This window comes from Tachypleus tridentatus, chromosome 12 (assembly GCF_004210375.1).
Source record: "Tachypleus tridentatus isolate NWPU-2018 chromosome 12, ASM421037v1, whole genome shotgun sequence".
Classification (NCBI taxonomy): domain Eukaryota; kingdom Metazoa; phylum Arthropoda; class Merostomata; order Xiphosura; family Limulidae; genus Tachypleus; species Tachypleus tridentatus.
This window is the reverse complement of record NC_134836.1, coordinates 33039218-33064138: the sequence shown is the minus strand read 5'-3', so window position 1 is coordinate 33064138 and position 24921 is coordinate 33039218. Positions and strand designations below refer to the sequence as shown.

Below are 24921 nucleotides of genomic sequence, written 5' to 3'. Positions count from 1 at the left end.
ACTTAACTAAAAAAACATTTTTTATGCACAAAATAAATGTAATGCCAAATGAAAACAGTATTTTCTGAGTTACAGTATATAAACTTATTGTTACATACTGGTTACCATACCATGTAAAATACAAGTCTGTTGTGAAATGGTTAACAATAATTTTAAGCAATTCTACTTTAAACACTAAGATAAAATATACTCTCTCATAACATAGCCTAGGGCTAAGACAGAAAAAGAAAACTTTGAACAAAACTATAACGAGCTTTTAGTTATTGCACTTATTTCTTCCACATTTCAAAGTGAAACTTATTCCTGTTTCCTACCATATACTGCAAGAGACTCAGACACATCCATGCAACAAGTTCCCATGATAATTCACACATGCAAATGTGTAAACTATTTATATAGTTCAACAAACTTCACTCCAATTAAATCCCAAGTAACACATACTAACAATGTCAGTAGCCAAAATAATTAAACAGAGTACATTCAAACATAACCAACCAATAACCTACCCAGAACTGTTTCTTAAATATTTATTACAGCATCTCAAAACACAGCACACACACATATAGAAGCATATGTCAAACAGATCTCACAGATTACATATTTCACACATACAGAGGAAAACTCCAAATGGATCTGACAGAGTACATAAACCATACATACATCCCAGACAGATCCGGCAAATACATATCTCATGCATGTAGAGAAATATTCCAAACAGCTCTGATATTCAACACATGGAAAGGTATATGTTAGCATATGCAATTACAGCTTATAGCCAAGTCTCGAGTTTTAATCACACCTTCAACACACATCCCACATATGTGGAGAAATATGCCAAACAGATCTCATATAGTAAATATCCCACACGTAGAGAAGTACTGACTGACTGGTTGGTTGGTTGGTTTGGCATTTTATGGCACAAAGCAACTAGGCTATATGCACTCACATCTCATGTCAGTCATCGATCATGAGGTACATTGAGCAGAAGCTACAGACTGGATGTTTAGTAGTCGACATAGAGCCCATTTCCAACAGTAAGAGGGAGTTGTTCAGTGATGGCATTAATCTTTATATTGAAAAGTGTGACACTCAAAACACAGCCCTGATGGACTCCAAGTTCCTGTAAAAAAGAACAGGAAACTGTCAAACCCACATGCACTTGGAATCACCAGTCCATTAAAAACATTTTAATAAAAGTGTGCACATGGCCAGGTAACCCATATATATAGAGGTCTCACAAAATGCCATACCTCCATGTTGTCATTTGAGAAATGCTTCTCTGATTGACATTTGAAGTCAAATCAGGTGGGTCCATGGTGAAGCACTGTTGTTGGAGCCCACATTAGGTGGGCGAGAGGTTGTTTGATTTGAGGAACCAAACAAGATGAGCATTAACCATCCTCTCTAAGGTCTCACAGAGACAGCTCGTCAAAGCAATTGGACGATAGTTTGAAGGAATCTTGGGATCCCTCCCAGGCTTAGAGAAAGGTAGTAAAATAGCTTGGTGCCATGCATCAGGAAAACACATTCTCCTGCCAGATCGAGTTAAAACAAGAAGAAAAATAGCAAGAGAAGCAGGAGATAGATGGTGCAGTATTTCATAGTGTATATAGTTAGGTCTGACTAATATAATGCCAGACTGATGAATGGCCAGTTTGACATCCACTAGTGTACAGGGACGATTACTGTCATAGAGATAATCAGCTCGAAAGGAGATAGGTGATTGCTCTGCCTGAGTCTTGATGGCTGAGAAGGTGGAGGAACAAGTAGAAGTGCTAGACACCCAGCAAAAGCTTTCACCTAGTGTATCGGCTATAATTTGGGTATCAGCTACTTCCTAGCCATTAGAGAGCAAGATCGAGAAGGAGACAGAATTATATTGCCCACTGACCTTTCAAATCTTGTCCCATATAACTTTTGAACTGGTGATAAAAGATATGCTGGTTGTAAACTTAATCCAAGAATCCTTCTGGATTTGACATCTTACCCACTGAGCATGTGCACCGGCCTGCTTGAAAGTGATGCAATGCGAGAGTGTTGGATACCTACGAAAAGTATCCCAGACCCATTTTTGAGCCTTCCGTACCATGTGGCAGGCAGGATTTCACCATGGGCGAGGATACAGTGGAAAACGTGTTTAGGTATTAGAAATACACTGAGCAGCTGCCTGTATAAATACACTCAGTTACTGCTGCCACACAGTCATCTACTTATGGCTTACAGATGATGGCAAGATCAAGTTCTGTAAGAGCAGTGAAAGAGGGCCAGTTTGCTTGATCCAGCTTCCACAAGGACACGTGGGGTGGGTGGAATCAACCACGACCAGTCTCTCTCAAAAGTATAGGAAAATGATCACTGCCTCGTATATTACTGTTAATCCTCCATGAAAAGTGGAAAAAAAGTGAAGGGGAGCAACAGTGCCACCCATACACTACTCCATCGCATCTTCTCATTTCTGTACAAAGAAAACTACCGAAAGGTGTCTGTATCGACAGGTTTCAGAAATGTTTCCTATAAGGAAAGACATACAGGATGGTAGGTATGATACAGTTCCATTGTATCAAGGTGGCCATTTTTATTTATGTGTAGGCAAACTGGGTGGAGAGCCCTTCTGTTTATGACCAAGTCTTTTTTTCTTTGCTGCCTTTATTCAAGGGAGGTCTCTTGACCTCCATTGATCCTGCTCTGGTTCAACTGGACAGGTCTTTACTGTTGGAAGAGGATTCCATTGACTGAAAACGTGAACAAATGAACATTTTGCATCTTGGTGTGGGAGAAGAAGATATACCTGAGGAAATATCCACACCCAAAACCAAAGGAAATGGATCTGGGAGTTTGCTGGAACGTATGTTAGGGACAGAGATGGGTGTTGAAGTTGATTCATCAACTTTTTATTTGGTTTGAGAACAATTCTTTTGTAGGCACAGAGAGATCCACCTGCACTCTCACTGTAGTAGTGGAATTAAGTGCAGCAGCATACATCCGAGATGAAGTGGTGGACAGCAACTTTCGAGTCTCAGGATAAGTAATGTTATGAATAGTTTTCAAATGTTGCACCTCTTTTTCTTCCAACCACTTAGGGTAAGAACAAAAGTAGGACAGGTGAGAGCTATTGCAGTTGATGCAGTAAGGGTCCATTTCACACTCACAAGCATCATGGTCCTTGCCACAGCAACGAGCACATGTTAAGGAACCACGACCTGACATCTACAAGTGACCAAACCACTGACACTGGAAATATCTGAGAGGGTTTGGGATGTATGCCTGTTCCTTGCAATGAAGATAACCTGCCCTGATGATGGCAGTAGGACATGGTGATGTAAATGTCAGAATGAGGATACTGGTTGGCATCTTAATTTCATCTTTACGAGTGAAGATACACCTTACGACAGTAACTCCTTGGGTGGAGAAACCAGCAAGAATCTCAGACTCTGGGATGTTCTTCAAATCCTCTCAACAATAACTTCTTGTGATGAATTCAAAGTAGCATGAGGTGTAACCTCAATAGGTATATCCCCAATCACCTTTTAATGCAAGAGTAATTCACTGTGTTGAGATGTGGATGTTTCCAACAATATGTCACCAGATCGAAGCTTCTTTACTGACTTTGGAGAGTCAGCAAGTCCCTCTAGCCCCTTCTGAATGAAAAATGAGACATCTAAACCTAAAGGTTTTTCTGAGAGAGAATGTATAATAAGCAAAAGAAATACAACAGGTGTTACAAATGTTGAACATTGCTGCGTAAAATCTTTAAGACATGGTCATTTACCTATGAACTGTTTTTTCATCATTTTAGTTAAGTTTTTATTTGGAGGATTCATAATAAAAAGAGAATATTTAAATGCCCACTGACCCCACCCACCATGGAACCCTACGAGGGAATGCACGACAATGCCAAAAACAAACATTGCAACAATGCCAGGGTTTTGTGAGCACCATACCCAAACACCAGCAACAGATACAATGTCCACAACACCTTTTGAGAATGTCCATCACTTCAGCCCAAGTGGACCAGCTAATTGACCCAAGGAGTGCCACCCAAAGACTGCCAGTGTACAGAAATTCAAGGCCAAAGTTGTGTGTTAAGGTTGAGCTCCTCAACCACCAGGATCCTCTCCTCCCCTTGATGGGTCACCATGCATGGCAAACACGTGGGTAGATGTTTAGATCCCAGAGAAAGTAAACTAAAAGAACAGAACCTAATAAAAAAGAGTGGGAAATAAGGGAAGGGTAAAGAAGAAAATAAATGGAGTTGATGCAAATGAGGAAACTAAGGTTGAGCTGACCAATATGAAACTGTCAGAAAAATCTGGCATAGAGTAATATTGATTAGGAAAACCACCCAATAAGGCAATTGGATAAGAGGATAAACATACAGGAATTTGTGGGACCAATCCAGGCTGAAGTCATTGACAGCCAAATCTTGAAATTGAGGCACCAGAGACCAAAAGAAGGGGAATTTGGGAAGCAACATATGCATCAATGTGAGAAAAACCCCATCAACTTCAAAACCATCAGGAAATGAAAGAACTGAGGGACCACTCAACTAAATAAATCTTTTCACAGTGTAAAAGACAATCTGATACAAAACTAAAAGCACCCAGAACATGGCCCACAATTAAACAAATGTAGTGTATGAGGGCCAAACAAAGGAGATTTAACATAATAAAACTGTATGCTACTTTGGTGATTGACATATGCTACCACTAACAAACTGTTGGTATGAATCATCATCAGATGTCTGGTTAGAGAGAGAAATTGATCTAAACCCAATGGATGGCTAGAAGCTCAACAACACTGATATGTAAGGACTGCTTATTGACAGACCAATGACCTGAAGCTTCCTGGTGGTTGACCCATGCACCCAAGCCCTGAAAGAATGTGTCTAAAAACCCAGGTAAATTTTGATTAAGAGAGGAAGTGGGATGCCCACAAATGTACAAGTCCTGTCCAACTACCAATGCAGATCATCCATTAAGGAAAAAAGGAATTGTAATGGGAGCAGTGAAGAGATCCTGAGGAAGGGGCCATTGATCATGCAAAATCCATTGTAGGGAATGCATATATGCATGGTCTAAAAGAACCAGTGGTGTTATGGAAGACCACATTCTCAAAAGTGATAAAACCCCACATGCAGAAAGTGAGAAAACAAACAGAATGTGGCAAACTAACAATTCCATGGAATGAAGTCAGAAAAGAGGAGGTTGGGCCTAACAGAGGAGAGTGTTGAAAAAGTCTCTCAAAGAACAAGAAGTTAGGTAGGACTTCTCCAATTTGATTAACCAGCCCACCCAAGCAGCCACTTGAATGAGCTGATGAGTATGACTGACCAACTCCAGCTTGGAATTGATTAGAAAAAGCCAGTTATCCACATAATAATGAAATGCAGCAACATGGCATGGAGATGAAGAAAAAAGCCCTGACCCCCCAACAAAAAATACAAGGTTATAAAATGGGTATACCACTCCATGAAGGGATGTCAAAGATATGGACAAGACCACACTGAGATTAGAATACACAGGTAAAAAATGGCAACATCCATCTTGTTCATCCATAAATATGGTAAAAATGCCCAATAAAGGGTGAGATATGACTCCATGATAAAATGGGGAAGGTGAATAAAGTTATTGAGACAGGACAAAATCAATGCAGTGGGCAGCAATTAACAAGAATAGCTAATTTTGTGAAAGGATGGAAGCATCATATCGAAATATAAAGGTCTATTAGATAAAAGTATGAAAATAATTTTGGAAGTTTTAGATATGTAAATAAAATTAAGATATTTTTCAGATGAAGAAAAGTATTTTTAATCTTAACATTAAAACCACTTTTCACAGGGGCTTGTATATTTTTTCATGAACAAATCTTTAGTAAAAAATACTTCATTAAAAAAAAAATTGATATTTTCTGTACAGAAAACATTTGTAACATTTACTATAATTTTGTCAAATTTTATGAAGATACATGAGATGTATTAAAAGTTACAGAACAGGAACTATAACAAGTACAAAATGGTTACAAAGTCAGTCAATTCAAATGGCATCTAAGCAAAAGAGTTAATGTACACATCACAAAAATGGTATCAGCACCTTCTTGTTAAGTACTTATAGAGATCCACAACTTGATCGTTCACAACAAGACCTCGGAAGCATCCAATGAACCCATCCTTAATCTCCAAGTCTACAACTTCATGCCTAAAAGAAATGTATGAGCAGTATTCTTAAAACTGAATAAAAAATAATAAAACTCTATAAAGCCAATCTCAAGTATAATATGTATATGAAGTTAAAAACTAAAAAATTTTCAGTTATATTTTATGTACTAAAAAATTAATAGTTTGAAAGTACCAAATCAAATACATTTAAGTATATTGTTCAAACATACCTTGGACTTCACACAGCAAATGATTTTTTTTGGTTTATATCAACTTCATTCTACATTCAGCACATCATGTTAATTAAAGTTTAGTGTGGATTTTCTTATACTATGCAGAAGAGGTAGGTTCGTATTGAAAGTTTTTTTTTATTCAAGACATACAAGGGTGCTTAAAGATCCTAGATCTCATTTCTTGTTAAAGTAGAACAAGATTCCTTTAACATTCTGCATTTTTTTCCTCTATGCTAACAAAGTTTTAACTATGTTAGAGTAAAACACAAGATTTATATACATTCAAACAGATAAAGGTACAGAACATCTTTTCTATTGGCTCTATTCTTAAAAATCCTATCCATGTCACAAGGGAAAGTAATATTCCTTTAACACTCTACACCTATCTTAAGCAATTTGTAGCTAAACTATGGTTGTGAAGTCCTTAAGTAATATAAATAATACTAATATATTTGAGCATAAAGTTATATAACTATTTGGTATCTTCTGGCACAAAGATATATAATAACGTAACTGCTGGCATAGTGATATAACTACTGTTAATATCTTCTGGCATAAAATGACAGAGGTAGTAATGGTATTTTCTAAAGTAAAGTAATATAAACAATGATTGTTTCATCTGGTATATGGTGACAATAATCTTCAAAGCCCAAATTAACATATAAGTAGACATTGCACAGTTTAAAATGTATACATAACAGTAAAAAATTTAGTCATTCCAAAACAGTATATTAGTTTTAGTTGTGTTGACATACCAACCAGTTTTCTCAAATTTTAATACATCAGTTAGCAATAAAGCTTTGACATAAACCAAGATAAACTGTGAAAAAGTTAAAAATGTGTTATAGGGCTTTAATTTATTTTTTCTCTCAAATCTGTAGGTTTTAATAAATGAGTAAAAGTACCCATTCCCAATGATGGGAAAAATATAAGTTCATCTGTAAATTTAAATTATTTCATGGACTTTAAAAAGGTTAATTTTGTTGCACTCTTGGGTTCACTCAGAGCCAAACCTCTGAACTACTTATACCATCCACCACAAAAAGTAATTGTTAAACATTCTAGCCATGCTAAGAGCTACTCAACAGTAACATATGATAAACATATATTTTTTTTAAGTTTCATCATATTTTGAAATGAGAATGACATGTAATTAATTTCATTAATTCCTAAGAATTTTATGTAGAATATCCTGCTTGCAAAAAAAAGAGAGAGGCATCAACATTACTCAATCCTGTTTTTCCATCAGAGTGTTTGTCTGCTTTCCATTTGAAAGGCTGAGCACACAGGCAAACCTCAAAATTCATTTTGAGACAAACAAACACTCGGACATATACCATGATTCACAATATATACGTGTATGCGTGTGCGTGTGTGCAAAATGAAAAACAAAAAAACTCACTTTGGAGCACCCCCAACATACAACGGACCTTCAAACATAGCAACCTCTTCATCTCCTTTAAGATCCATCATAAACGATTCCAAGTTAACAGTGAACCTCATGTGACGGTTATCGTGGTCTACCCAGACCTGCTGCCACTCACCCGAGTTTAGTTTTCTTTTTGATACAACTTTCTTGCTCACAAGTTTATTGTTCACAGCAAATTCAAAAGCCAATTCGTAGTCTATGTGAAGAAAGTAATAAAATCATTCTAAAACATAGTTATTTATAACCATTAAGTGTAATACAACATAATAAAAGATAATAATAATAGAAAACATTTAGTGCTGTTAATGGTTACCTTCTATAACTTGTGAAGTGGCTTATGTTTCTTATTCCCTATATCAACTTAAAAACAAATTGTATTTTAATGAAAAATTATACACTTTTAATAAAACAATCTATAACAAAAGAACAAAATATAAAAGTTTTTACTAATAGCCTTATTTTGAACCTGAAAACAATTTTATACCAAAGAGTTAAAACACTTTTACTTATCCTACAAGATATAAAACTAAGTAATGTATTTATAACACTTCAAAACAAGAATGTGTAGTGAATAAATGTTATCCAAACAACCTAATCAAAGGATTAGGATACTATCACAAACTTGTGTATCACAAAAAAATGTATGCAAACCCAAATTATAATATATCAATAGCTTTTGAAACAACATATATGTATTAAGACAACACTAAGAGTGCAAAGACTTCTATAATATGAGCTAAATAGTAAATATAGAATACATAATTACCAAATACTGGAATAAAGGTTTAATTTTTGCCAACAAAAAACAAAACTTTTGTAGCAACTCAAAATTAGAGGAAACATATCCAACACAGTCTGGCTTCATATCTGATGTTCATATTCTAGAATTCTTATGTTTCATGTAATATATGCAACAACTCCAGTAATTTCTTCTTAACTTTTTCCAAAAGTTTTACTTTATTTGTAATGCCAATGTTTAAAAACTGGAAAATATAGAAATTTTACTTATTTTTCACACAGTACTTACACATTATGCAGATAATATATATAAATCTCTATCATATTTCACAATCACATTTGTCATTATTGTTTTTAATTTTCCAAAATTCTCATTAGAAGCATGATAAGTCCATTCAGAATTACTTACCTAAAAGTATTTCTTTTTGTTGCATGATTCAATCAAGAAGGCTATCTTGTTTAATTTGGATAGTTGTATTCTAATTTATGTGATTGTTTGCTTTGTGACTGTCACCTGGAACTGATATACTTTTGGATAATTATGACTGTTCAGCTATGATGAATCATGAATGAAGTTTGGCAGTTTCATTCTAGTTTGTCATTGATAATTGTTTTTGTCCTTGCTCTTGCAATTTATAAGCACTCATTAGTTGTGTGTGTGTGTGTGTGTTTGTATTTCCCATTTTCAACACAGCCAACAGTTTCTTCTGCTGGTTTATTGTAATTTAAATAAAGTTCAATCATTTCTTCTATTTTAACAAGTTGATCAGTCCCAAATCCACTAACATAACAGTCCTTTCAATCAGCCTTAAATGTCACAGTATAACTGCTTCTTAAAAAAAAGATGTTCATTTCTGTTCAACTTCTTATCAGGTCTCATCTCTCATTCTACCAGCAACAAATCATTACACTAGTCCTTACATAGGTTGTATCTGTGAACCTCTCATTGTTGTGTAGATCAAGGAAACTGAGTGCTTTGGTCATTTCAAACTTTAAAATATCACAGCTATTTTTCAAAATTGTCATAATTCAAATAATTTTTTTCCAGTGGTTAACTTTTAATATCGGTGTGAGTGCACTTACTATTACTATTGATGCATCAAATGAAATGTTCTCTTTTAATACATTCAGTATTACAATTTTAACATTACAAACAATATTTGGTATTTTTCAATTCTCTCAGTCACTACTGGCCAATTTCTTGTACTCTTACTTTCAAACAATGTGTGCACACACACGTGCACACGCATGTACATCTCTATAAAGGGTGAAATAAAAAGTGTGATAGCAATGTTATATTAAACATTCTGACTTTCACAAATAAAGTTTTCACTTTTTCAGCATCCAGTAACCTATTTTCCCTCATATTCTCAAATTAACAGCATTTTGACAACTTTTTCATGCGATAAAAAGGAGGATATGCAGATTATATCACATGTTCAAATACTTCTGATAGAGCAGAATTACTTAATAATCAACCCATTCCTTAACTTAATTACTGAAATAAAAACTTGGTGTCTTATCAGGCTGTTGCATATGAAATGTGAAACCAATTACATCTTTTTTTTTTCTTGTTTAATTTACTTAATCAAACTAAGGTCCTTATGACTCAATACATTTCTGCCATTGATTTGTAAGTTTATAAATGCCATCTTTAAAGAACTGGACATCTTTTAATGCAGTCATTAATGAAGTCTTCAATGGTACTTTCAACTGACCTTTCATTTGTAAACGTTTTTTCTTTAAGAAATATCCAAATGTTTAAAAAAGCGATAATCTGTCAAGAAAAGATCTGATGAATATGGTGGATGAGGTAAAGTGTTTATGCTGAAGTTCGTTTATTTTTTCAATAGTAATGAGTGAGACACGAGGTAGAGCATTGTCATGAAACAGTAGAGGTACACTGTGACTGACTATTGCTGGATATTTTCATGACAACTTCTGACTATAATTTCAAGTTCACAATATATTTTTTTTTCTGTGATTGTTTCTTTTGGGTTTAAGAATAAATAATGGATCACACCTGATGATGATCACCAAAGGCTGACCATAAGCTTCTTATGGTTTTGACATATGTTTTAGTGCTTCTTCATACACCAGCCACCATCCAAATTGTCATCAACTGTCATAAAGAATCCATATTTCATCACAGATAACAATTCTATGGAGAAATTGTTTTGTTTTTATTGAAAGTAAGGAGTGAATAATAAATTTCAACTCATCCTATTTGATGGTTTTTAGTCAATTCATGAGGTACTCATTTATCAAGCTTTTTTACCTTACAAATTGCTTCAAGATGTTGGAAAACTGTTGAATAATGAATATAAAGTTTTTCAGTAAGTTCTCTCATGGTTTGGTGGGTATCTGATTCAACTGAGGCTTTCAATATTTTCTCATTTATGGCTGTCTGAGGTCAACATCTGAGGCTCATTTTGAAGGTTTGTGTTACCAAAGTGAAATCTCCTAAACAAATAATCTGTTGTACACTCATTTACCAAATTTATGATTGATATTACGAGCTGCTGTCGTCACTCTGTGACAAAACTTGAAATCATTTGAAAAAATTACAAAAACATAAATCTTATTAATGGTGACAAAAATCAATATAATGATTTAGTTTCTCTGAAATAAAGTGAGCTTGAAATGAACCAGACAATTAGTGTATTCTGACAAGTTTGTGATAATGCTTCTCTTTCAGCCACTAAAAATCAATTTTCAAATTTGCACATGAATTTCTGACAATTTCAAATGCAACAACCTGATTTATGTAACTTGTACTGATCGCTTTTAATCTCTAACCTCTGCTACCTAAATTTAATTACAATATCATAACTAACTTGTACCCACTTTCAATCTATCCTGACAAAGATTTACTATAATTTTTAGAAAAGAAACAAAAGACATGATTTCACAAAGAAAGTTCTTAGTATCATTTGCTCATAAATAAAGAGATCACTCAATAAGTAGCTCAACTAAGACACTTCAAAAGTAATGCATTTATACAAACACACAGTTGACACAATTTTACAATTAACATTTTTATTAGATATTGTCAGTATCCAGTTAAACAGTCAAGGATTGCTTAAAAGTATATTCACCGCCTGTAAGCAAGACTCTGAAATACCCGTGTCCTGGATGAAGTGGGGGTTGGTAGAGTATAATTCCTCTACTGGACGACGTCCGAAAACTAAATGCCAGATCACCACTACGCCAGCCTGGTACTTTCAAGTAGGAGAAATATGTCTTAAATGTTATCACATATTCTTGAGTGTCTGAAACGAAAAATTACCTACTTTATTGCCCAAAAAATTTATATAGTGCAAAACATGTTTTATGTAATCAAGGTCATAAAATGCTTCAACTCCTGTGAACATCCACAACTGAGTAATGTTTTTTTCTTATAGACTTACCCTCTTACTTACATGTATATAATTAGTTGCTTTCTTTGTACTGCGCATGAACTTCAAACTTATCCTTAAGGTCAAGATAGATTAGGTTACTGTAAACATAACTTGATTATACTAAAATAATATATATATTACATTTGACAATAGAAATTGCATCTTAAACTTTTCAACATCCTGATCTTAAATATTAATATTTATCTAAAAAAAAAATTATACAATGCATTAAAAACTCTAGAAGGTTATAAAACAAAGAATTATATAAATCATTTTCTTAAGGCAGATGTACAAGTTAAATGAAAGAAAAAAGTGTTGATGTACAACAAAGATCCACTTGTGATATGTAAGTATTATATCTTAATTGCAACCAACTTGATATAACCACAGCAATACACACATTACTGATGGAACACAACTTCACCAGTAACCTAAATTTTCCAGTAATGAAAATGAATAGCAAGTAATTGTTAATGGACAAGCCATTTTAATGCTTATAAAATTACATGAGGAATTCAATGAGCTACAATTTAAGTTACACAATCTCAGACATGTAGAAGTAAAGGAAAAGCTTAACAGGTAAAACAAATGTTGCAATCGTTTTCGGTGATTTCTTTGTGATAATTTATTTACATCTTTAAAATAACCACAAACTTATTTAGAATAGAAAGAGCAACAAACATATCATGACATAACCAAAATATAGAGGTTTTGAATAAGATGAATATAAAATAGAATTACAACCATTGTTTATTCTATCCTGTAACTCAACATCAACACTCATCAGATTAAAAAGTTTGGATTTTTAACCAAATCAGACTGATGAGCACTAGTACTGACGATCTATATTCCTCTTGGCACGAGAAAGAGATCCTAAATTATTTTGCATAAACAACAGAGTACTCTCACAGTACACAAGAAAACTGATATCATTAGCACAAAAAGACAGTATTCTTGTTGAGAGGAATTATGGAAAGTTTTCACACTAATTCAAACATAATTATGTTTCTTTGATAGACTGTTTAGGCAGAGTATTCCTGATGAAACTTTGTAGCATGAATGGCAACTGCATGTTCAGGAGACACAAGTGTAGAATATGAAGACTTTCAAAATGCTGTCCTCTACAAAGATTCATAATGATGTTTCATTTGTTGATGCCATCTTATTTTTTTGTTATGAAAAATGTAAAGAAACCTTGGGAGGTTATTTTTTCCCATTTTGCTGGAGGAGGGCAAAACAAGATAACTTTGTTAGTTTGTTACAAACTTACAAGATTTTAAAGCAAAACAAAGGTGTTTTTTTTTCAGCTCACTTTAATGTAACATCATGTTTAACACAAAATAAACTTTTCAGACAGCTGTTTCCACATGTTCTGGAGTGATTATTAACGATTGGATAAAACCGTGAATAATAACTAAGATCTTGCAAGCAATTGTTTTCTGTATGTCCTAAAGTGGTTACTAATGACTGGATCAAGCTTACTGTGTGATAGTTCATCAGCTACACATTGTTAACATAATACACTCAGCAAAGGATGAATGGATGCTAATAAAAAAGGAAGCACTCCTGAGTCTGCAACCCAAGTTAAACAATCAACTAGCTATTTTATCAGGCAACTCATTGTGCCTGATATGGGCAAAAAAGTGAAAACTTCTACCAGTAAACAAGTGTCAATATATTAATACAGTTGCTCAGTATCACACCCTCTTTATGATAAAAAAACATATGGTTTGAACAACTACTAGTGAATCTCTGCTTTGAAAATAGCTGTAGTGAAAACTGGATATAGCAGACTATAAACTAGTTAGGTCATTACAGATTGAATAAAATATTGTGAGAAGTAATTTATGGTTTTAAGGGAAAGTTACACAACATAGCTCCTATAAGCATGAAGTAGCAACTTGATTGATCAGAAAAATAAATCTGAAAAAATAAATTAAGGAAAATCAATAAAGTTAAAATTGACAAAATACATTAAACAGCTTTTTTATCAAAATTTTTAAAACTTTAAATCAAGGATGAAAGGAAGTTATTTTAAAAACGTCTCATAACAAAATTTTGCAAATTTGCTACAAAAGGTTTCAGAAAAACTAAAACAATATACACATATTTTTAAAAACAGAACAAGATACTGTTTAATAAACTTCTTTTATGTTTCATGTAGTTTGGTTGAGTATTTTACACCATAAAAAAAATAAATCAAGGGAGATGAATCACACCATTCTGGTCCAGAAAGAGCTAACTCATTTTTGTACAGTATTTATGCATCAAACTGCTTGTAGGTCACTGGTTTTATTAATCACATGGTCCCAAATCAAGTACAAATCATTGGAAAAATTTAATCTCCAAAGTGAACATGATGTATATATACATCATAATGAAATATTCCCAGGTTGTGCACAACACATATGTACATTACTGACATTTTTAGTTCCAGTTCCATGTCTATGCCATTTATATTCATAAAACTGTTTCTGTGGTATCTTACTCATCAACTTTTATCCTTAAACTCACAATTCCTTTGACAAGTGTAAACAAATATGGTCATTTCTCTAAAACAGTTGTGTGCAAGACATGAAATACAATACAGCTATTTAACTGTGATACTTGGGAAGATTCATCTGATAAAATTAATGAAAGTGATGAGAATGAAATCTAAAATTCTTTGGAATGCTCAATTTGACTCAAAGGGGAAGATTAAAAGATTACAAATGAAGAAAAAGCACGATTCCAATACTGAAGATGGACCTTCTAAAGTAGAAAGAAAGCTTCATCTGAGTATTGCGAGAACAACTCAGTGCAGGTTTCTATTGAAAATGTTGAATGTTTTATTTAATAGTTTAAACATTTATTTAAGATCAACTCCTCTGATGTGATTGCACAGTACCCTGCTCCAGGACATACCACACAATAGCAAACTATTAGGTAAGAAATGTGAACCAAAGACTGTACTTCACCATCAATTCAACTAAATAACTTCTAAAGACAATCATTATTACAACAATTAGAAGGAAAAACATATCCCACTATAAGATGGATCTGTTCCAAACATTACTTACTCACTGATGGGATAAACAAAAAAGTACTACAAGTAATCCCAATAATTAATACTTAAATCCTTTAAGTGCTTTACATATGAGTGAATTCATCCAATTTTCTGTTCAGCTGTTCAGAATGACTGAAGTACCAGATATAAAATTTTAAATAATTAATCATGCAAACATGCTTATCAAGCTACCACCCTTTAAGACTTTGTGTAAAATATTACAAGTTGAATAAATACTGGTATCTCTTTTTTTATAGAAAAAAGATGGCAAGTGCCAGTTTAACAGAAAGATGATGGTGTTTTCTTACAGTAAAACCACATCAATCTACCTGCTGAATCCACCGAGGGGAATCGGACCCCTGATTAACAGATGAAGAAAAACCTTATGTTCCAAATTGGTAAGTTATATTTTTCCCTAATAATTGTTAACAGGTAAGGGGCAATTATTTGCATTTTTGACATGAGATTTATAAATTCATTCTTTAACATAAGTTTGCCATTATTCCAACATACATTTATATACAATGAATACAAGATAATACATAAATATTAATAGTATGAATTAAAACTAAATCTAGAACTTAAGAAAAATAATGTTCCCAGCAAAGTCTGAAATATATTTAACGTACATAATAAAATATTTTTGGTTATCTTAGTGATATGATTTCTTTTAAAGCCTTCCAAAATTTTTTTTCCTATTCTTTTTGGATATCATTAATATTACTTTTAACTTCAGAGCAATGAATTATTATGAAAGGAATAATGAATAATTTGTTCTTTTGTATGACCTTTATGATTATTTTCTTTGTCTATTTTAGCTGAGATAAAACTATTTTTGGATAACGACAATTTGATGTAAGATTTTAATTCCTTTCTTCAAAGTTAAAAATTACTTACTTGTTTCCACACATTCAACTGGTCCAAGTGTAAGTCGTGCTTCAGAATCTGATGGCATATCATGGGGTTGTAGCACATAAAGCCTAGTGATCCCAAGGTCTTTACTCTTGGTGAAGGTACCTTCATCGTATCTCCAACGTTCATCACCAGCATCACAATTACACTTCAAAGTTGAATTGGCACAGCTGTAGTCTTCCCCACACTTGCAGCGATCTGGGCTAGAGTCGCCAAAACTGGTGACATAATGTCCCTCCATGGTAGATGTCATCCAGGTGTAGGATCGTAAACTAATATGAATGTATAAAACAAAATATTATGTTTAAATACACACTTAACAAGATATGCCACCTACCTTAATAATATATTTACCATCTAAAATTAATCCATACAAATCTCTACTAATGCTAAAAGAACAATATCTCAGTTCCTGAATCATGTTTAGTTAGTTCATGTGGTGTCATTCTTCACTGTTGTAGTAGCCAAAGTTTTAAGTTCCTTGTTGCATCAAAAAATCTCTTACTGAAAATATAACCATATAAGATATGGTCTTCAGGAACCATTTCAATTCAACAAACAAAACTATATATTTACTTGTACATACTACTTGGCTTTTCATTGTAATTAAGTTATTTGTTGTATACAAGCAGAAACCATTTTACTCTTTTTATATTTGAATTTTCTTGTGCTATCATTTTTTGTTGATTTAACAACTTTATGAGTATTGTATTTCAATGAATCTGACTGTGCAACTCCTTTATTTAATATAAATCCATTCAATCTTTAAAATAAAAAACCATTACAACACAAACATATCCTCTTATTTATAAACATATTATTAGGCATAAACTAAAAGTTTAATGCCTCCTCTACACAACAACATTATTCTATTTTCAATCAAAAACTATACTAACTGAAATGAGTTAATTTAAGCAAAATGTTCTGGAGCTTTCTAATCAAAACCACACTGTTCACAAATTCTTAATTCAACACATTTTCCAGTACAATTATCATCAACAACAACAAGAATTTTAAAACAAACCTCAGCACACCCAAAAAGAAAATTATCAAACTTGATGATGTCAACTAAACGCTTCAAAACAAAGTGTCCTAAAACAACACCCTATATTCACATTATAAAAAAAAGTTTACTTTTATATTTTCTTTACTTCTAATTTTACAAGAAACATATTGCATGATAAAGAACAGATGTATCTTTGTTGGCTGCATATAACAATGATTTATACAGAGCTCAAAATTAATGCTACTAAACTAACAAATTGATGGTTAGTGTTTTGCTATAAAAACTTAGAAGACACTAGAAAAAAATTACTAGTATGCATTTCTGAGAGGAAATTCACAGACATCTGTTTTCAAGTATCAATAAATTTATGATGTTTCAGTCATTTATCCTTCAAGATTCTGAACACACAAAATTAATATCATTGTAATTTAAAAGAATGTTTAACTTGCAGTTTTATCATCCTCATTTGAACTGCATGGCATACCCAATACAGTTTCAACTCATAAGCTAGCCTAATGAGCTTACTTCAACCAGTGTCTGCAGCGTAATTTTCTTACAATGTATTTGTAAATAATGAATACAAATGGTTGCTTGTTGGATGTAATAATAAGGTACAATTTATGTAAATATTTTTTTCACATTCTTTTCACTTTGTCCATAATCAACACATTAGCTTCTATTGCTTAGCAGCTTTTGTAAATTAAGCCATCACTCAAAAAAACAGAATACATTTTTTAGTATTGGATGGCTACCAAGAGTACGGTTATGTATTTTTTCAATCATGGTACTTGTGACCTAGGTATTCCAGTTTCCATCCAAATCAACCATATTTCAACCTTTGTGAAACAGTCAAAATTAAAACATTGTTTCACATAGTAACAATAAGTCTGATATACAAATAAAACCTGACATAGTAGATTCATACATATAATTATGTGAAATACTTAATTATGACACAGTTAATTTTAACGAATAATGTTGTTACAATTAACATCCCAGATTTGCTAGCAATCATTTATTAATATCTTCAGACATTAAGGTCAAGGTTTGTTATATTTTATATATAGAACTAATGTTTGCCTCTGCTCTGAAAGCTCAGGTAACCTAACCTTCATGACATCACTCAACTCCCTTCATATGTTACTCATTCAGTTACACTATTATTTCCAGTTTAAATGTGAAAAAAAAAAGTCCCCCTTTTCAAAGTGCTTTGGTTATGGGGTTTTTACCATTTCATATTAAGACTTTTTGAGCTATGTGTTTTCCTGACATGTTTATATCTAGGAAATATTCTTATGAAAAATGTTTCATACATTAATGCTACATTATTCTATAAACTATATAATATTTTTCAAAAAAAGAGATTTTAAAACATCAGTTACACTATGGGACCAGATCTGTGTAATAAACACTTAAGTTTTCAAGCTAGAAGCTTACTTTCAAAAGTTTTCCTAATCTTGTATCTCATTGTACATTGTCACTCAATACTCTAAAAAAAAACATGTAATCAAATATCTCAAGTTGAGATAACAATAATGATCCTCTTTTTAGATATTTTTAACAGAAAACTTCAGTACTTAGTTTAATTAATCCTTTCATGACGGGTCAAGGGTGAAAGGCCATATCATAGAGTCTGTTGACTTGAATTCAAAATTTTATTTTACTACTATTTGATGAATTATTTTGGTATCAAATTGCTAATCATAATTCAACCTTTAATATTATCTATGAGCTAATTTTTTTTAAATTTAAAAGTAAATATTAAAAGAACACACCCAAATATCAATTTTTGTGAGTTATGTGGTATGTTGAATGTAGCACTGGTTAAAATTAGATGTTTGTGATATCAAAATACCAAGTCTGTAGTTTTGTACAAATTAGAAACTAAATGTAACAATATTGACAAGCTAGAATATAAAATAAGAACTTCATATCTTTTAATTTTGTTGAGATATGGCTTTTGTACTAAAGCAAACACAGTGGCCCTGTTCACACCTTTCTATTTTTGGAAATGGTCCCTTACATACACTTATTCCAATATATGACATGTGAATAGCAAATTAAAAGCTTACAATGTCCCCTAATGGGTTTTTTTCAGCAATTTTAATCTGTTACAAAGCTACAACAGCCCCTCAAACCAAGATTCAAAGGATATTGGTTGTCTCCCTAGTCTGCTCAGTGTTTCATTTTTTTAAGACGTAAGTACAACTTAATTACTAAGCTTGATAAATTATATTGGAATTCTATGCTATTCAACAGAATAAATTTGTAAAACCTAAAAAAAAAAAATTTGTTTCACATCTTCCATGTGTAAAACTTACAAGGCTGAGCAACCAATGTCCATCAACAACCAAGTCAAATGTCATAGCCAGAAGAAATAATTGTTTCCTTTATTTCTTTATTTATTGTTCTAAGTTTTAAGAAAAATAAGTTTAATAACCTATTTCTAAATAGTAATAATCTACAGGCATATATAATGTATAATAATTGATATGTTATTAATTATTATAAAATACTAATCCACTAAAACACAGCCAGGTCAACTTGTAAAAACAACCAAATGTTAGTTCTGTATTATTGGATATGGTAATATCAGTGCACATGCACCACGTCAATGCAAGTTATGTTATGTTAACCAGGCACAACTGGAAGGTCAACATAATAAAAAATAATAAATATATAACGTTAGACTTAAGACACTCAAACTAAGTATTTGTATTATACTTTATAATCATACTATACTGAATAAAGAATAATTTATCTTCATTTCCAAATTTTCTTATGATGATTATGAGGTTAGTCAATTTTACAGACCCCACACTGTTAGGGTAGAAAAAATAACAGACAAAATAAGAAGTCTCACTTAAAACAAACATTTGAAATGTCTTCAGAAGGTTTTCGAGATTGCACAAATAATGTTTGAGATTTTTGGGATGAAGAATATTTTTTAATCATAACATGAAATCACTTTGCACTCATGAAGAAACAGATCAAATATTTTCACAAACACATTTTTAAAAAAAATGCTTCATTAAAAAAGTCTATCAAATTTGTGCATATACATATACTGCATCATAAGTTATAGCAGAAATATTTAACATGTGCAAAGGTGTATTCAAACTCATGTGTATTATACCGAGCCTGTTGTGAAAGGGTTAATTTCATCAGCTGGTGTTTAATACCAGTGTTTAACAAAATTTTTGCCCAGTTGTATACTCTCAAGGAAATATTTTTTTGTAGAACTTACCCCAGAGGACTTTTGAAGCAGTCATATTTGATATACTGGCTACAGTGTTTTGATTGGTGAACCAAAGATTGTATCATCTTCGGTGTGAACTCACGATAAGTTACATCGATGTAGAAGTCAGATAAATCAGCTTTTCTAATCTCCTACAAATAAACACAATTTTCAGCACAAACATTCAGGCCAGGCAAGAAACTTGGATATTTAAGCAGCCCAGGTAGTATGTGCAAAAACATGTTAATAAAAGGTTATTTCAATAACATAGCTTCAAGTCCACATGTTACTCTAAGACAAGATGCTTCAGTACATTAATCCTTTTGACCAAAAAACTGAATTTTCAAAATCCAACACCCATGCAATCATACTCTGTGTTTAAAAAAAAAAAAAATTAATAAGTCTGTTTAATTGGAAATCTGAAAGGTTCATGTTCACTGCATAAAAAATTGTAAGTTAAGCTACAACAAAATATTATTATACAAGGTGATGCAAAATCTGCATACCACTATGATATTTCAAAGTCCCACCCTTGCTATGATTTTCTTCAAAGCCATGTTTGTATTTCTCTTTTATTAGGTTTGCATGTCACTAACCTTGCACAAACTGTGGAAGTTTTCCAGTTGAGACCTTGTGTCATGGTATCTGTTGTAATTTTTGAACAGCTGTCAAGGCAGAACTTTGAAAACCATGTAGTGAACTTTTGCATCACCTTATACACACTTAAATATAACTATAAAAGTTATAATTTATAGACACTAATAGAGTTCATGCCCTCTAACATTTAACTTCCAAAACATACCTACTAAACAATTACTTTTGCTGTAAAGATACAGATGTCTGCAATGAATCATTTTTAAAATGGGCACTTACAAAAACTGAAGATTTGTATTGACACAAATAAAACATTTTGTTAATAGTATCAAACTTAAAAGCACACAAGATTCATTTCATATTAAAATATTAGTCAACTTTTAAAACATATACGAAATGATATACACTTCCTAGCTATAAAAAGTGCAAATCTCCCACTAGGCCACTGGAACACATAGGTCTTTTACAGGTTCCTTCTTCTAAAAGTATAGAGCAAACCATAGTTTCAGAAAACAAAATACAGAGTTAAATATAACTAATATTAGACTAATAATAAACACAATTTTCTATGACCATCATAAAGTTATGAAAAAATGTATTAATTTGTGTGTAACAACAGATTTCAGTATGTAATCTCTGAAAATGTTGAAAATGAAACCTGATTTATTTCCCCGCATCAAAAATGCTGCAAAATCATTTTAGTTTCACGTACCTGTATGGGGATAATTATAGTAATAATGTGAATGTACAATACAATAAATAATATCTATAGTTAAAATACAAAATTACTTTCAAATGGTTAATATTTTAATGAATATTTGCTGTATTCTGAATAAAAATAAAGGAAAAAGAACTAGACAGTAATATATAGGTTTTCACTGAAAGGCATACAAGTAGTTAGAAATAGGTGAAAAATTAGATGCGTTAGTACAAAAAAATTAATTTTTGCATTATCCTGTGCTGCTATCACACCAAATAAATAATGTAATGTTTTTATTAAACAAACAATACGTCTTACCATCTCTGGAGGCACGTTGTTCTCAATTCTTGTAATAATAGCACCACTCCCATCATGACTCATGTCACAATAAACATTGGACGGAGGTAATGGACCATTCCTATCAATGTCAATCTTGTAGACTCCCGATTCTCTGTATCCTACCAAAAACAGTTCTTGGCAAGTTCTTTTGTATATTGCTGCAGGTCAAAATAAAAGAGACCCTATCAACTCAGAAGATATTTGGTGCATAAATACAGCATAGTTTAAAAAATGCATTTAAAAAGTCAATGGGATATATATAGTCTATAGCCTAGAATCATCAAGCAAGACACTCAGGTATGAGAAAAGAATAAAAGTATTTTAGTCCAAACACAAACGTGTGTGATAGTTTCTATGGTCAATATTAGCACATCTCAAGGTTGAGTAAATCCAGTTACTCTAAAATTTGTAATGAAAAAAGTCTTTGGTATTTAGATATCAAATGATGAGATAAAAGAAAATTATGCTAATATCAAGCATTGAAAATTAAAACCAAAAATATAAATAGAAACTTCTTCATGTTTCAGTTACTTTTGTTCAAAATCATTAATGCCCAATATTTAGAAACTTTCAACTGAATCATCATAAAATTAATTGAATAACAATCCTACATCAACCTCACCCTTCACTGAAATTTCAAAAACACTGAAGTCACCTTTAGCATGTTAAGATAACATTTTTTTTCTGGTAATAGTCTTACTAATATTTTTACTAATTTGTTTTTCTAAAATTTTTCAGTTCAGGAACAAATTTCTTAATAAAATCACCCTGAATAAACATTAGATGCTTTCTTTTTATTTTCACTATTTTAGTTACTCTGACTGAAACATTAAAGTCTCTAAAATGCACAAATGGCTAGAAATACTGGATTCAGATAACATCAGTGTTAAAGTATCTTAAGTGCAGAAATAGCCAAGAAAACTTGATTCAGACTATATCAGGCAGATGGTAGCACTGTCTAAGTAGGGATAGTTCAGACTGTTCATTAAAATAGTGTTTTAAATACCTCCTCAACAGGTCATTAGGGTTTACTTTTTTAACAATATTTATGTCACTACTGAGAAACAGTTTCTGAAATGTCTGTAAATATCATAACAAAATGTTTGAATTTCTTGTTTTCCTTTCTTCTATTTCTTTTTCATCAGTTAGTAACTCAAAAGTCAAAACAATCGTGTTAATCACTTTCAATAAAGTGACAGTTTCAAACAGAGTATCCACTTTTATAAGTATTTTTAATAATCACTTATAATTTTTGAAAAATCATAATTTTAGTGTAAATGATATGATTATTACATGTTGAAGTTTGCTTTCTTTAAAAAATTTGGTTTTTATTTAAAATGTTTAAGTTAAACAATAAATATTACAGTTAAAACCATACTGTACTTAGGAATTGATAATAAATAAAACCTTCCTATATTTATTAAAACACTGCATTAAAAAAACAATAAAGAAAAAAGTAAATGTGAGGGATGGATAATATCAATACTACAGAAACAAACAAAACACTATGGATGAAATTTAAATCATCCTTATATAATAGCACAGGCAGTAATTAATATACAGCAATATTATATATATCCAATTACAATTACGTAAAATTTATCCTATTTTTTCTATTAATATTTTACTACATGGAGTGCCCATGCTATTATGTACTGATGACGCAAATGTCATTCCTACTATCTTGTTTGGATTATTTTTTAAGGACTGATTGATATTAGCCATGCCATACATTTATATCTTTTTTTTGAAAAGTTTTTTATTTGTCAGTATTAAAGTCTCTAGGGTGCACAGGCAGATTCCAACACTAGAAACAGACTATGTTAATATTAGTGTTTAAGGTGTGCAGATGGCATGTAACACTGCACAAAGGCTTAATATCATAGTTACTAGAGTGCACGGATGGCTAACAACACTGAATTCACAAAATATATTATTACAGCATTTATGGTACACAGCTGGCTAGCAACACTCCATTCATATTGCATTACATATTACTATAAATACCATTATAGTATTTTTGGTGCACACATAGCCAGCAACACCACCTTCAGAATATATTAATATTACACTCTCTAGGGTGTGTAGAATGCAACAAACACTGGATTTAAACTACATTAATATTAGGCTAAAATATACAAATAACTTGAAACACTGGATTCAGACTATATTAATCTTGTCTCTAGGGTTAAAGTTGGGTAGCAACACTACATTCAGACTATTAATATTAAAGTATAGGATTTACAGATCACTAGCAATTTTGGGTTCAGAATATATTGAAGTATATAGTACAGAGATGGACAGCAGCAATGGATTCACATTGTATTAACATTACAGTCTCTAGGGTGCACAGATAACTAGCAACACAAGATTTAGACTAAATATTAATATACTATAATCCCTATGGTACACAAACAACTAGCAACATTGCATTCAGGCAATTAATTTTACAGTCTCTCCAGTGCACAAAAAGCTTAAAACACTGAACGCAGACTATGTATTAACATTACAGTTGCAAGGGTGTACAAATGGCTAGCAACACTACATTCATAGTGCTAATATTACAGTATCTAGGGTGTACAAATGAGTAACAACACTGGATTCATAGTGTTAATATTATGGTATCTAGGGTGTACAAACGAGTAACAACACTGGATTCTCACTATGTATTAACATTATAGTATACACGTTGAGGTATCCATCCGTTGTTCACAGTACAAACTTAAATACGTGGGTGGATGCGTTGATAAATCCTAACTTTCACACTATTTATAACAAACATATTACACTGCACAACAATTTTTTTGAAGTTTTGCTTCCTGAAAAGTTTTTGCTGATTGTGACAGGTACCTGGTGGGTATGCACAAATATAGTTTTGGTTTTGCTTCATCACGTAGGAACTCTGAGAAATAGACAGTTAACTGTTTACAGACAATAACATATTTAATTGCATTTATGTTTCTAATACACTTAAGTTCAACATAATTAAAAGTGTTTTGCTCCGGAATTTCGTTTGTATTCAATGTCCTGTGCATCACGTTGCAGTGTCCAACAGTAGTCAGCAAGCATTGATGGATTCCAGTTGCTCTTATATCATTTTTCCATTGCAGCAATGTCCTGGTGAAACCAAG

At 32.2% G+C, this 24921-nt stretch overlaps 1 protein-coding gene across 10 annotated transcripts in view; it reads right to left on the bottom strand.

Moving 5' to 3' along the window:
* axo (axotactin) overlaps positions 1–24921 on the bottom strand; it is a 202924-nt gene that overhangs the window by 78053 nt on the left and 99950 nt on the right. For all 10 annotated transcript variants that reach the window (XM_076473773.1, XM_076473775.1, XM_076473778.1 and 7 more), the window contains 6 exons: positions 21770–21948; positions 20167–20309; positions 15899–16185; positions 11653–11826; positions 7790–8012; positions 6090–6194 (listed from right to left, as the gene is read on the bottom strand). In XM_076473773.1, coding sequence (XP_076329888.1) covers positions 6090–6194; positions 7790–8012; positions 11653–11826; positions 15899–16185; positions 20167–20309; positions 21770–21948 — 1111 coding nt within the window. The remainder of the gene's footprint in view (positions 1–6089; positions 6195–7789; positions 8013–11652; positions 11827–15898; positions 16186–20166; positions 20310–21769; positions 21949–24921) is intronic.